At 46.1% G+C, this 15,752-nt stretch overlaps 1 protein-coding gene across 1 annotated transcript in view; it reads right to left on the minus strand.

Moving 5' to 3' along the window:
• Positions 1-15,752, minus strand: part of DENND4A (DENN domain containing 4A) — a 576,041-nt gene that overhangs the window by 237,851 nt on the left and 322,438 nt on the right. Inside the window, 1 exon segment of the mRNA XM_030189785.1 lies at positions 6,313-6,457. Coding sequence (XP_030045645.1) covers positions 6,313-6,457 — 145 coding nt within the window.

A 15,752-nucleotide genomic window follows, 5' to 3' on the forward strand; every position in this document is an offset into this window, starting at 1 on the left:
AGAGAATTACACCCACAAAGGGACACTCTGCCCAGCTCACCACCGCCGAAACGGGGGAGGGGAATTAACCCAGCTCATCCCCACACAAGTGGGGGAGGGGAATCCGTCCAGCTCATCCCCGTGGAGCGGGGGAGGGACACCACACCCGCCGATGCGGGGGGATCTGGCTTATCCTGCAACCGCAACCGCGGGAGGAGCTGACTGACCCTAACACCGCCGAAGCGGGAGGGGTACAAAGCTGCCCTACAGCCGCACGAAGCGGGAGGGAGTGCCGGCAGAATTTAAATCTCAATCCAGCCCCGTAAAACGGAGGGGAGAGGAATGCAGCAGCTCACTGTAACACAAACTCGTCTCAACTCTTGAAGAATCCAAGTGAAAAAATAACTTGAACACGAAGTCTTCCTGAACAGGAACTGAAGACTAAACTTGAATCTGAAATGCAACCAGAATATAAACAGTACAGATATCTGGGAGGGGCTATGGATTGATCAGCTATGATTAATGGAAAGAAAATTATCAGGTATGATACATAATTTTACCTTCCATATCATCAAGCTGATCAATCCATAGACTGGTGGGATGTACCGAAGCAGTACTCACCCAGGGCGGGACATAGAAATCCCTGACCGCAACACTGAAGCTCCAAACCGGGCCTCCGCCCGAGCAGCCACAGTCAAGCGGTAATGCTTGGAGAATGTATGGGCCGAAGCCCAAGTTGCCGCCTTGCATATCTCTTCCAAGGAGACGGAACCGGCCTCCGCCATCGAGGCCGCCTGAGCTCTTGTGGAGTGAGCCTTCAGCTGGATAGGCGGCACCTTCCCCGCGGCCACATAAGCCGCTGCAATGGCTTCCTTGACCCATCTTGCCACTGTAGGCTTAGCAGCCTGCAGACCCCTACGAGGACCTGCAAACAGGACAAACAGATGATCCGATTTCCGGAAATCATTGGTCACTGCCAAGTATCTGATGATGACTCGTCTCACATCCAGACCTCTGAGAGCAGAGTATTCCTCTGGGTAGTCCTCCCTACGAAAGGAAGGGAGACAGAGCTGCTGATTCACATGGAAGCGAGAAACAATCTTGGGCAGGAAGGAAGGCACTGTGCGAATAGTCACTCCTGCCTCAGTGAACTGCAGAAAAGGCTCTCGACATGAGAGCGCCTGGAGCTCGGAAACTCTTCTGGCTGAAGTGATAGCCACCAAAAAGACTGCTTTCAACGTCAGGTCTTTCAGAGATGCCCTCGACAAGGGTTCAAAAGGCGGCTTCTGCAATGCTCTTAGCACCAGATTGAGATTCCATGCAGGCACCACAGAGTGCAGAGGAGGGCGCAGGTGATTAACTCCCTTAAGAAAGCGCACCACATCTGGCTGTGAAGCCAGGGAAACACCCTTCAGGCGGCCCCTGAAGCAAGTCAGAGCCGCTACCTGGACTTTAAGGGAACTGAGCGACAGGCCTTTCTCCAGACCTTCTTGCAGGAACGCCAACACTGAAGAAATTGGAGCAGTGAAGGGAGAAAGTGAGCCTGCTTCACATCACGCTGCAAAGGTACGCCAAACCCTGGCGTAAGCAGTAGAAGTAGAGCGCTTCCTCGCTCTCAGCATAGTGGCGATGACCTTGTCTGAGAAGCCCTTCTTTCTCAGACGCTGCCGCTCAATAGCCAGGCCGTAAGACCAAAGGGGGAGGGATCCTCCATCACCACGGGACCCTGATGCAACAGGCCCTGCTCCACAGGCAGTCGCAGAGGATCGTCGACTGAGAGCCTGATCAAGTCCGCATACCAGGGACGTCTGGGCCAGTCCGGACCCACCAGGATTATCCGGCCCGGATGCTTTGCCACCCGGTCTAGCACCCTGCCCAACATGGGCCAGGGCGGGAACACATAGAGAAGCTCTTGTGTCGGCCACTGTTGGAGAAGAGCATCTACTCCCAGGGATCGAGGGTCCCGTCCTCTGCTGAAAAAGCGCGGCACTTGGCAATTGGCCGATGACGCCATCAGATCTAGGCTCGGCTGGCCCCAGCGCTTCGTGATGTCCAAGAACGCCTCAGCAGATAGCTGCCACTCTCCAGGCTCCAAGGTATGGCGACTGAGAAAGTCCGCCTTGACATTCATGACTCCGGCAATGTGGGCCGCTGACAGCTGTTCCAGGTTCGCTTCCGCCCACTGGCATAGATTCATGGCCTCCTTGGCTAGAGGGGCGCTCTTGGTACCTCCGTGGCGGTTGACATAGGCCACAGCAGTGGCATTGTCCGACAGGACCCTTACTGGCTTCAACGCCAGTACCGGGATGAACTCCAAAAGCGCCAACCGAATGGCTCTGAGTTCCAGGAGGTTGATAGACCACTTTGCCTCTGCAGGAGACCAGAGCCCCTGCGCTGTCCTTCCCAAGCAGTGGGCTCCCCAGCCCGTCAAAGAGGCATCCGTCGTGACGACAATCCACTCCGGGGTCACCAGAGGCATTCCTGCAGACAACTTGTCTGTCTGCAGCCACCAGCTCAGCGCCTTGCGCACTGCTGGGTCCAAGGGAAGGCGCACAGCATAATCCTCCGACATCGGAGTCCAGCGCTGCAACAGAGAGTGTTGTAGTGGTCTCATATGAGCCCTGGCCCAGGGCACTACTTCCATCGTGGCCGTCATAGAGCCCAACAGCTGCACATAGTCCCAAGCCCGAAGAGGAGAGGCTACTCGGAACTGGTCCACCTGAGCCTGAAGTTTGACAATCCGATTGTCTGGCAGGAACACTCTGCCCACTTGGGTGTCGAATCGAACTCCCAGATACTCCAGGGACTGAGTCGGGCGCAGCTGGCTCTTCTCCCAGTTGATGATCCACCCCAGGGAGCTCAAAAGAGCAACCACCCGGTTCACAGCTTTGCCGCACTCTGCATAAGAGGGGGCTCGGATCAACCAGTCGTCCAGATAAGGATGGACTTGTACTCCTTCCTTTCGCAGGAAGGCCGCGATGACCACCATTACTTTGGAAAAGGTCCGCGGAGCAGTAGCCAACCCGAAAGGGAGGGCTCTGAACTGGAAGTGTCGTCCAAGGACTGCAAAACGCAGGAAGCGTTGATGAGGAGGCCAGATGGGAATATGCAGGTACGCTTCCTTGATGTCCAAGGAAGCCAAGAACTCTCCTGCCTTCACTGCCGCTATAACAGAGCGGAGAGTCTCCATGCGAAAGTGCCACACTTTCAAGGCCCGATTGACCCCTTTGAGGTCGAGGATAGGCCGGACAGAACCTCCTTTCTTTGGTACCACAAAGTAAATGGAGTAACGTCCCTTGCCAATCTGATTTTCTGGCACCGGAACGACCGCACCCAGGCGGATCAGGTTGTCCAAGGTCTGCTGCACTGCCACAGCTTTGACCGGAGACTTGCAGGGAGAGAGTACAAACCCGTCTCTTAAGGGTCGGCAGAACTCTAGCTTGTAGCCGTCTCTGATGACTTCCAGCACCCAAGCGTCTGAAGTTATTGTGGTCCACTCGCCCAGAAACGAGGACAGCCGTCCTCCAATCTGCACTGGGGCGTGGACCAAGGCCCCGTCATTGGGTACGAGACCCTGGGGGAGGACCGGAGGGAGCACCTCCGGGACGGCGGTCTCTGCGAAAGGAATGCTGCTTGGGGGAGAAATTCCTCTTGAAGGAAGAGGGGGCAGAGGAGCCCGACCTGCCCGGGCGGTACAGACGGGCTTCCTGAAACCGTCCTCTGGAGGTACCGGAACGAGTACTAGCCCGAGCCCTGACCTCTGGTAACTTCTTGCCCTTAGACGTGCCGAGATCGGTCACGATTTTGTCCAGCTCGACCCCAAAGAGCAGCTTGCCTTTAAAAGGCAATCTAGCCAGGCGGGATTTAGAGGCGTGGTCAGCAGACCAATGTTTCAGCCAAAGCCACCGCCGCGCAGAGACTGTCTGAGCCATGCCTTTAGCTGAGGCTCTCAAGACATCATACAGCAAGTCTGCCAAATAGGCTAAGCCCGATTCCAGGGCCGGCCAATCAACCCTCAAGGAATGATCCGAGGGGGAAGCCCGCTGCACCATAGTCAGGCACGCCCTGGCCACATAGGAACAGCAAACCGAGGCCTGCAAACTTAAAGCAGTCGCCTCAAAGGACGACCTTAAGGCCGCCTCCAATCTTCTGTCTTGGGCGTCCTTTAGGGCCGTGCCACCTTCCACCGGCAAAGCCGTTTTCTTAGTCACCGCAGTGATTAAAGAATCCACGGTAGGCCACAGATAGGCCTCACGTTCACTTTCAGGCAAAGGATAGAGGCGGGACATAGCCCTAGCCACTTTGAGGCTCGCTTCCGGGACATCCCATTGAGCCGAAATTAAGGTGTGCATGGCATCATGCACGTGGAAGGTTCTAGGCGGGCGTTTCGTCCCCAGCATAATGGCAGAGCCAACAGGGGCTGAGGGAGAGACGTCCTCTGGAGAGGAAATCTTCAAAATGCCCATGGCCTGCACCAACAGGTTGGGCAAATCCTCTGAGCTAAAAAGCCGCGCTGCAGAGGGGTCATCCGCTCCAACCGAGCGGGGATCCGTCTCCTCCAAGGAATCCGCAAAGGACCGTTGGGAGAACTCAGATACGCTGCCCTCATCTACATCGGAGGAGACAAGGTCCTCCAAGGCCTGGGAATCAACTCGAGGGCGTTTACCTCCGGGGACCTCAACCTCTTTACCAAACGAGGGAGCAGGGGCAGCGTTTTGCATAAGGAAGGCCTGATGCAGCAGCAAAACAAACTCAGGGGAGAAACCCCCCAGACTGTGCACTTCCGCAGCCTGGGCTACAGCCCTAGACGCACCCTCAACCGGCGCTCGCAAGAGCGGGGGAGAGACATGCTGCGCATCCAAAATGGCGTCCGGCGCGACACTCCGCGAAGGAGCCGCGCGGGAAAAACGGCGCTTAACTTTAGCCGCTTTGGTGCCGTCGCCCAAATTAAGGGCGTCCATGGCATTAATGTCTCCCTCAAGGGTGGCCCACGAAGAAGCCGTCCGAGCCGCGTGGCCGGCCAAGATGGCGGAGGCGAGCAGCGGGGGATGGGCGTTTATGGCGGGAAAAACCGCCACGCCGGAGGAAGGACCGGGACACTCATCGGTCACGAAACTGTCACCCAACAAGGGCGAATCAGACTTTAAGACCCCCGCATCCCCTCTAGAAGCGCCTAAGCGATCCGGGGAGCGACTCTGCGCCCTCGCCCTCCGACGCCATATGCCACGTGGAGATCAATCGGGGAACCCCCTGCCCGCTATAAAAAGGTAAAAATTACCTGCTTTCCGCTCCGAGCTGTAACGACCTGATGTCCCAGTGAGTAGCTGCAATAAACGTTTAAATAAACGTCTAAATAAACGCCTTTAAGGACGTTCAAAATTTTTTTTTTTTTTTTTACGGAGCCAGCGGGAGGGGGGAGAAAAGGAGGGACCTGGCGCCACCAGGTTTGCACTTGCTCAAGAAGAGCCCTCAACCCCAGGCACTCAACAAAACCTAAAAATTAGGCTTGGAGGCCTAGCCAGAGCTGCTGCTGTGTGTGACCACCACCTGCTGAGATAGAGAACATACAGAGGAGTTTCCGGCAGCACATGACCACATATAGGGAGGCAAAAGGATTGCTCTCTATCTCCACCTGCTGGTAGATGGACACAACCCACCAGTCTATGGATTGATCAGCTTGATGATATGGAAGTATAGTTAGGAGAACCCCACTCTTGAAGGCTCTTTGTACTTCTTTAGTAGCCCGATTTCTTCTGAAATTTCCCTGTAAATTTACTATATAGTATAATAATTGTAACTACAGATTTTTGAGCCATCTCAGTTAGTTACTTTTCTTAGTAATAAAGATGAACTGAAAAAGGGTGTAGCCATGGGAGGAGCATGGGCAGGTTGGGGCTGTTTCTAAAATTTATGCACGTTGTTATAGAACTTGGGGGATCTGTGCCTAATTTATGCGCAGGGATTTACATCAGGTTTCCATTGGTGTAAATGGTCACACCTAAACGTTAAGCACTATTCTATAAACCACGCCTAACTTTAAGCACAGTTTATAGAATGTTAAGCTCTATTTTTTTCAGCACCATCTTTTTTTTGGTGCCATTTATAGAATCTAGTCTTACAAGAGCAATGCAGCAGTTAAAAGTACAGAGGTAAATGACAAAAAAAAAAATCTGTTCTGAAGAGAAAATGACACACTCATCCATACTATGCTGCTAATGGAACAGACATGCATGCTTCCAGGAACCACTGAGGTTTTTTTTTCTATAAACATGTTGGCACTGTCGAATGACATCATTTATCAATGACAATTACAGCACAGGAAAATGGAAGTACCTGAATGGGTTTCATGTAATGGGCTTGCTTGGGACTTTTTCAAAGCTCTTTTAAACTGCGCTGCTCCCTGAACAACATTTCTGATCTTCGCCCATAAGAAATAGCCACCTCTGTTGCCAGAGGGCCAGATGCTTTCTAAGACAGCCTGGTGATTGGAGAGAATAAAGGATTGTTTTAGAATAAGTATTTTTAATGCTTTTATCATAGAAAAAAAGAAAACAAAAATGAATGTGAATTTTAAAGACATGAATGTGAACTTTAAAATCTTCTAGACAATATGTGAAGCCCCATTTTACATAGCATGTCATGGGGTGACCCGGAAGATCCAGGTCAGGATATTCACAATTCTTCTGGTATTTTACAAGAGGCTCTGTAAAATGTGGAGCCTTTTGTAAAATATGTAGAAGGATGTTGGCAGAATACATATGTATTTGCTGGCATGTCCACTGGGAATAGTAATTTTTCAAAACTGCATGTAGAAAAACAAAGGGCAGAATGGCTTGGCACATTTCATTTATAAGCGCTTTGGGGGAGATTCTACATATGGCACCTAAAAAAAAATCAGTACAGAAACCAATGCTAAGCGTATTCTATAAGCAGCACCTAGATTTAGGAGCGGTATATACAATATGCTTAGTTGATATGTCAGTGACTAAAACTACGTGCCTCTATTTATACCAACGAAAACGTGGCGTAAATCTCAGCTTGTAGATGTAGGTGCACTGGGTCATATTCTATAACTACGCGTGTAAATTTTGTATCGCCCACGAAATGCCCATTACCACACATTAGAAGTTTGGTGCATTGCATTACAGAATGCGCTTAGTGAGTACTGTTGCCAATTAGTGCTCATTATTCTATCAACACTGATTAGCTTAAGTCAATTAAGTTACGTGCATTGTTATAGAATATGCTTGGATTTCAGCCCATATCTCTAGGCGCACTATATAGAATCAGGGGGTTTGCGACAGTATGTGGAAATTGTGATTTTACAATTTTCATATATAAATATTAGCACAAATAAACAGTTGGTTGATTTTACAAACCTATACTTAACCTATACTTAATAGTAGTAGCAATTAACATGCCACCAAAGCTTTTTTTTTTTATTAAAAACATCAGAGCCAGAAATCAAAAACAGGGGTTTAAGAACACATCCCCCTTTAATCTTCTGTTTAAAGCCTAGCCAAAATGTGCACTTGTTGCAAACCTATGCAAGCCTTGGAGCAGGTGCTAAAAGCCAGCAGGGATTTTGGAGTATATATTTATATATGTGTATTTTCAATGTAAAACGATAACTATACAAAATTCTTTTGACACATTCGAACCAAACCCTCTTAAAATCTCAACATCAAGGGGATGTACAAATGACTTTCTGAAATCTACACGTGTAAATACCATTATTTACATATGTATATACTTCTAAAATGATCTCTATAATCATATGTGACCATCTCTGGGAATAGGTGACAAAAGTTTCCAGAAACAAAAACGGTCTTAACAAATTCTCTTACAGCCATCTGTAATACAAGTGACCATACGCCATCCTTTTAAATGAAAAAATAAAAATGTTAAAGTTTAAACATGTAACTTTTTAATACTGCTTATGGACCCCTGACATGAAAAATCAGCCATTCTCAACATTTTGGATTTGCTACCTTCCCAGAGACAATCACATATTATTACTGGTGACCACAAATATCAGGAAACAGACAGATTTTCCATAGGCAGTATTTCAAATCTTCACATATCCAATACTTAATCCCAGGGTGACACAGGTCCAAATTGAAGGGGACAATCCAATTTTATTTATTTATTTGTATCTCACATTTTCCCACTCATTTGTAGGCTCAATATGGCTTACATAGTTCCAGAGAGGCATTTGCGGACGCCGGTGTAGACAAATACAAAGTGATGTAAGTGACGTTGTGGTTAAATAGTTAGATAAAGCTAATGTGGTGCAACCACATTGGGGGATTGTGCAACAGAAGATACGTGTCCTGGTTGAACCGTGCATTAGTTAAGTTGTGTTGCAGAGATTGGGCATTTATGTTGGATTGGTGTGGTATGCCTTTTTAAACAGGTGAGTTTTTAGGCCTTTCCAGAAGTTTAGGTGCCAATTCGTGTTTTTCAAGGTTTTTGGTAGTGTTCCACAGTTTTGTGCTAATGTAGGAAAAGCGGGATGCATATGTTGATTTGTATTTGAGTCCTCTACATCTTGGGAAGTGCAGATTTAGGTATGTTCTTGCCGATTTTGATGTTTGTCGTTGGTAGGTCGATCAAGTCAGACATATATTCCAGAGCTACACCATGGATTATTTTATGAACCAGTGAGCAGATTTTAAAGGTGATTCATTAATTTTGTGTTAATACAGTTATGATTTTAAGTACTTCTTCCAATAATTTCTTTATTTTAACACAATGTCAGATATATATGAACAAGATAACCTTTCGTCTCACTTTTCACACATAGAGGGTTTAAAAAAATACGTGGAGGGGCATTTTCAAAAGAGCATCCAAGTCAGAATTGAGACATCCTGCTCATAACATCCAAAGGAAGAAAAGGACCACCTCACAGCAATTTTTGAACAGGAAGGATGCCCAGATTTCCTGTTCTCTGATACGTGAGAAGGACATCCTTACACTGGAGATGTACATCCTCAACAACCATTTTACAAACTGAAACATTTAAATTATAAACGGGGAAAAACAAGCCACAGGGATGTCTGTCTGGCAGCATTCTTATGAAAATGGCCATACCAGTATCCTTGCAGAACAGAGGAGTAGCCTGGTGTTTAATGTAGTGGACTGTAAACCAAGGAATACAGGTTCAAATCCCACTGTAACTTTTTTATCATCCCTCCAGGAACAGAAAATTGCCTACTGTACCTGAATGTACACCACTTGAATAACCTTCAGGTTTGCAGGTGTCATTTTTTTTTTTAAATTTTAGAAGTACAGTGCACTCCATTTAAGTGCACGTCGGATAAGCACATGCTCTGTTTAACTGCATGTCGTACTTCGGTCCCGTTTTTGGCACCATCAATTTCTATGGGGACAAACTTCGATTCAGCGCACCACTGAGCCGAGCAAGATTCACTTATATGCATGGTTTAAGACCGCTCCTCTTCAGGAAAGACTCCGCATAAGCGCGCGGACGGAATATGGAAGCCGATTGGCGCGTGACAACCAATGAGATTTCAAATTTACTGCCCCTTTAACTGCCACAGGCAGAATAAGCGAAAAAATGTTGTTAAGAGTGTACACTGGGGTCGTCGTCATTGTCGTGGCGGCGGAACTGTAAGACTTTAACACTGGCTGAACGAATAGAAGTTCTTAAAAAATTAGAAAACAAAGTCAAGCATCTATTGCTAAACAATATGGTGTGAATCCCAGTCAAATGTCACGTGTCTTGAAGCAGAAAGACCAGCTTCTGGAAGACTGGCAAAACAATATAAATCCACAACGGAAACAAAAACGGGTGGGAAAAGCTGAGGAGGTAAAAGATGCTCTTCTTTGGTGGTTTTCTCGAGTCAGGAGCAGACAGTTTCCTGTCGGTGGTCCACTGCTTATGGAGAAAGCTAACCAGCTAGCTGAAAGTCTTGGACTAACTGAATTCAAAGCCACTGTTGGATGGTTGGAGAGATGGAAGGAGAGGAACAGCACAAAATTCAAGAAACAGCATGGTGAGAAACAAGACGCTGATGACTTTGGTACTAAAAATTGGGTTGTTTCAGTTCTTCCTACCATCTTGAACGCGTTTGCACCTCGTGACATTTTCAATGCTGATGAAAACGGTCTCTACTGGTGAGCAATTCCTGATGGAACACTTGCATTCAAACATGCCGAAACCATTGGAGGTAAAACGTCGAAGGACCGACTGACGATCCTCCTTTGCTGCAATATGGATGGGAGTGAGAAGTTGAAACCCCTTGTCCACAGGCACCCCGTATATGAGGCTTGGGGAGGCTAAGCCTCCCCAGCCCAACTGTGAACTTCCCCACCTGCCTTCTCCTCGAACTCAGCCCCGGATCAGCTATTAACAAAATTGTATCTTCTGCTGATGTCTACCTCCCCCCCCCCCCCACTGAACCCGCTCAGTTCTTATCTTACCGGCTCTGCCAGAACCTCCCCCTGTAACTTCCTGCACCGTATTTTCCAGCAGCAGAGCCTGGGGCTGTGACTGTGAGCCTGAGTGTTGCAGCATGCGGCTCTTTTCAGTCAGTCACCAATCCAGCCAGGGAGGGAGGTAGAGGATCTAGCAAGCTGGTAAGTGCTGGAGGGGGGAAGAGCAGGAGTAATATTTGGGCTCTTTTTGCTTTGCTTTGCTGAACAGGAGAGGGTGGTTGTAAACGAGAGTCCTAGGAGGAGATTTAGCAATGCATTAACACATGGTACTGCCTGGTCACCCGATTATGAAAATATATAGATGCTTCATTCAGCAATTCTTAAGACTTTTTTTTGTGAAATAGGACATGATGGTGACTGGTGAGGGAGGAAAAACAGAGGGGTAATGATGCAGTGGATGATGAAGGGAGGAGAGAAAGATGGGGAGAGTTGTTGGATGGTGGTGTGGGACAAGACAGTGGGGCAGTGTTGGATTGGGGCAGAGAGAGAGGTTTTATAAGTTAAATTAAAAATAAATATTTTGTTTCATGCAGATCTCTTTTGTTTGAACATAACTAAATGGGCTATAAGCCCCTAATGCAGTCCATTGGTTTTCTTATATTTTGTTCTTATGATGACTTATACTGTGCCAAAATTGAAAACTCTTATCTCTAACTGGTCATTAATAAAAGGAGCTCATTGTGAACACTATCCATCCTAAAAGGTTGTTTTGTGGCTGTACATGAGGAATGTGATATTATGATCCCTTGTTTCAAATTGTTGATAGTCTGTGTTTTCCATATGGGTGGTATATTAAGGTCTGCCCAGTGTAATATTTACAGTGCTGCCTTTTCATGCATAATGTTCTTGCTCTTTGAGTCCTCGGAGTTAGTGCTGTGATGGTACAGTAAGATTCTGAGTGTGTTTTTGCACGTTTGTGCATAATGTTTGTGGTTGAGGGATTGTGTGTTGGCCTTACTGAAATGGATGGAAATAGCAGTGTTTAATAATTGATAACATTTTTGAATAGTATACATTGGTTAATATATGCTTTGAGCAACCACTTTATTCTTTGACATGTGATACATATCTAATATCTAAATTTAATAAAAGGTATTAATTGTGACTATTTTACTTTTACTTTTTTTCTGTGTGTTGTGTAATTATGGATGTAAGCCCCATCCCTGGCACTACCCCTAACCCCACCCCCTTTAGCCTCCCCAAACAGTTGGACCACTGACCGCCTATGACCTCATCATTGGAAAGAGCAAACAGCCCCGTTGCTTCAAGAAAGTTAAACGACTTCCTGTGTCATACGAGGCTAACGCAAATTCATGGATGACTGAGGAAATTTGGAAGCAGTGGCTAAAGAAGTTAGACACTAGAATGCGGGCACAAAGGCGTCAGATTTTGTTGCTTTGTGATAATTGTGCTGCACACAGGGATGATGTCAGGCTAACGTCAAGGTGGTCTTCCTGCCACCAAACACTACTTTTCTGATCCAACCTATGGATCAGGGCATAATAGCCAATTTCAAGCAACACTATCAGGCTCTTGTGCTACGTCGTCTGATGAGCATTATGGATGACCAGACTGGGAAGGATAAACGTGCTGTTGAACTGGCTCGTAATCTATCACTGTTGGATTCCCTACATATGCAGAAAGAAGCCTGCAATCATGTTACACAGGCAACCATTGTGAACTGCTACAAGCGGGCAAGCTTTGTTAAGGATGTGGAGAGGGACGAAACAGATGCAACTGTTGAAATGTGTCAGATGAACAGGTTATTGACATCCCAGCCGGTGTTACTGAAGAGGAGTTTCATCGCTACGTAGCTGTTGATTACGATCTACAAACAGCTGATTACAGCACTGATGTCAAGATATGCGCCTACACGCAGGCAACAACGGCTGATGATGGAACAGATGAAGAAATGAGCAGCGAGGCGCATGCTGACGAAATTCAACAACCTCCACCTGCCACTTTTGCAAGAGCGCTGGAGAGTCTCAACACTGTGCGCGCCTATTTGGAGGCCACTGGATGTCAATGCTTTGACAGTTTTTACCAACAGGCAGACGTAGTCTATGGAACACACAGGCCCATTAGTGTACTGGTCCCATACCCTTGCACTTAAGCGGATTGCACTGTAGTATATTGAAATTCAAACACAAGTATAAATACAAACCAGCAAGATATTCAATAAACAAAAAAGCTTACACATAGCAACTAGACTACTGCAACGCACTCTACGCTGGCTGTAAAGAGCAAATAATCAAGAAACTTCAGACAGCCCACTGCAGCTAGACTCATATTCGGTAAAACAAAATATGAAAGTGCTAAACCCCTACGAGAAAAACTACACTGGCTCCCACTTAACGCATCACGTTCAAAATATGCTCCCTAGTCCACCAAATCATTCATGGAGATGCACCAGCCTACATGTCAGAACTGATAGACCTACCACCCAGGAATGCCAAAAGATCATCCTGCACATTCCTTAATCTGCACTTCCCTAACTGCAAAGGTCTAAAATACAAACTAATGCTTGCATCAAACTTTACCTACTTGAGCACACAGTTATGGAACGCATTGCCGCGCAACTTAAAAATGATTTACGAATTAATGAACTTCCGCAAACTACTGAAGACCCATCTCTTTAACAAAGCATACCACAAAGATCAACCAATGTAAATAAACAAAACTCCTCCACATATATTCAGAACTGTCTTACAATATCTGCTTGTTATACTACTATCATGTTCTATCATTATCTTGTTGCCTAAGATCCTTCTGTAACACTAAATGTCTATTTTCTAATATATTTCCACCTTTCTTGATGTATTATAAGCCACATTGAGCCTGCAAAGAGGTGGGAAAATGTGGGATACAAATGCAATAAATAAATAAATAAACTGTTAGATAAGTACAGGAGCGTTAGGAACAGCGAAAGACCAAAAGTAATAACTTCTATTTTAGGAACATTTTTGTTAAAAACTCTCCCCTCCCACACATCCCCAAACCCCTCAAAGGAATGCAGGGGACAGAATACAAAGACAAAGAAAAACAAAACAAAACCACCAAAAAGAGCTAGCAGATAAAAAGGGTGTCCAAATGATCTCCCATTTGTGAAGATTCTGTTTCTTGAGTGCAAACGTTCCATGTCACAAATATACCACAACTTGGTGATCCAGTTCACAAGGTAAGGTACTGCTAGTAATTTCCAGCAATGTGCCAAGTTGTGTGCCCATTGCACAAAGCTCACCAAGCTTTATACATTTGCTTTAGACTTGTTGTACTGGTCTAAAGCAAATGTTACTTAGCAAGTAATGCACAAAGGGGTTTTTCAGTAACTCTAATGTGTGCTATTAACTACCGAAAACCCTATGCAACTGTATTGCAAGGAGCTCATTAGTATTAAAATGAGAATGCCGAGCAATGCACAGACCTGAGCACCTACCTTTACCATGCAAATTTTTTTAACTTTTATTTTTAACAATTTTAAGATTATAATCACTTCAAAAAAATATCCATGACAAGAAAAAGAAAAAAAAAAAGAGGAAATATTAACCAATTAAGTGAAAAGATCTTATGTCTGTTTGTTGCCCAATCATCAAAAACTTAGTTTTGTCTTTGGTGAGATTTAAATAATGCATGTCAATCCAAAAGAAGCCATAAACAAAAATGCTTAGCTGTTGAGAAATGTGGTATCAGCAGATAGAATAAAAGAACAGAGCACACGGCGTTGCTATCTTGCCATATAGGGATCCCTTGATCCCTAATGTTTATTCTATGCCTTTTTGAATTGTGTCAATGTCTTTGTCCTCACCGCCTCCCACAGAACAGCATTACAGGCATTCACTATCCTCTACAAGAAAAAGTATTTCCTAATGTTGCTTTTGAGTTTCCCTCCCTGCAGATGTCATTTCAAGCCTTCTATTGCCTCCCGGGTTTTGGAAGTTTTAGTGCCTTTGTATTAGAACTCTCTTTCTAATGAGTTTTGTCTTGAGGAAGACTCTCAAAAATTTAGTAAACGGGTGAAAGGTTGGCTACTTGTAAAACATTGTCCAGTTTAAATGAGTTGATTGTTATTCTATGATCAGGCTGCTGATCTTTGCATTGCTGAAGCTCTGGGAAAGTTAAAACATAAGAGGCCTTTTACAGTTCCCAACATCTAAAATACAGCAGTTTATCAACAGATTGCAGTAGAGGAGGGCAAAAACAAGATAAGAGTTCTGTCTCAGGTTGAAAAAGCAAAGCAGAAGTCTTGTTTTTGTTGCTTCATTGACATTACTAGGCTCTATTTGCCACGTCCCTCACCTGTTCGACGCTCCTCCCGGCTAAGTCATCCCTCAGTTCCGTCCGAAAGGGGCAAGGATCAGTCTTAGGAGGGTCTGTTTCTGTTTCCTATTTCTGGAAGCTGTCATCTTGGTTGGCTCATTGGCCACAGCCATCTTGGATAGCTCAAGAGTCGTAGCCATCTTGGATAGCTCAAGGGGTACAGCCATCTTGGATAGATCATATCCTTGGAGACCATCTTAGAGTAACGAGGACAGGAAGGAAGCCCATATTTGGTCCTTAGAGATCTCCTGTGGGGGCAGCCATTTTGGATTCAGCTGAGAGTGGTTGACTCTGATTGCCTTACTATTTAAAGCCTTGCCTTCAGTCATCCTGTGCTTCGGCTTCTATTCAGTTGCTGGGTAGTTGCAGTTGGACCTTCTTGCTTTGCTCCTGATTTTTGACCTTTGCCTGTTTTGGATTCTGTTGTTTGCTTGTCGCCTACCTGGACCTTGGACCAGACCTGACCACTGCCTGTTTGCTGCCTGCCCTCGGACCGAATCCTGACCATAGCTTGTTTGCTGCCTGCCATGACCTCGGACCGGATCCTGATTATTGCTTGTTTGCTGCCTGCCCTGATCAGATCCTGACTACCTCCTTCTGGGTATCCGTTTTCCACCCGTGTCTTTCCTGGGCGACAACCCCGCGTGGTTCCAAAAGCCCTGTAGACCGCCTGCACCTGGAGGCTCAACTTCCAGGGAACGGCGGCCTTTCCAGGTGAAGTTTTGGAGTTGTCCGGCCGCCTTCCGACACCGGAGTTGGACTCAGCTAAGGTGTGGAATCAAGGCACAAGGGCTCACAGACTGACACTAATGATTAGAAAATAATGTTCAGTTACTTGATTGTAGAAGTCATAAGTTTTACTTAAAGAAAAAAAAATCTATCCCCATAAAATCACAATTATATGTTTTTATGTAATTATAATTGACTCCCAAAGAGTGAATTACATAAGCTCAGTACACACACATTTCTGCAACCTACCACTCTGATACCAGTGA

The sequence above is a fragment of the Microcaecilia unicolor genome, chromosome 1, assembly GCF_901765095.1.
Source record: "Microcaecilia unicolor chromosome 1, aMicUni1.1, whole genome shotgun sequence".
Classification (NCBI taxonomy): Eukaryota; Metazoa; Chordata; class Amphibia; order Gymnophiona; family Siphonopidae; genus Microcaecilia; species Microcaecilia unicolor.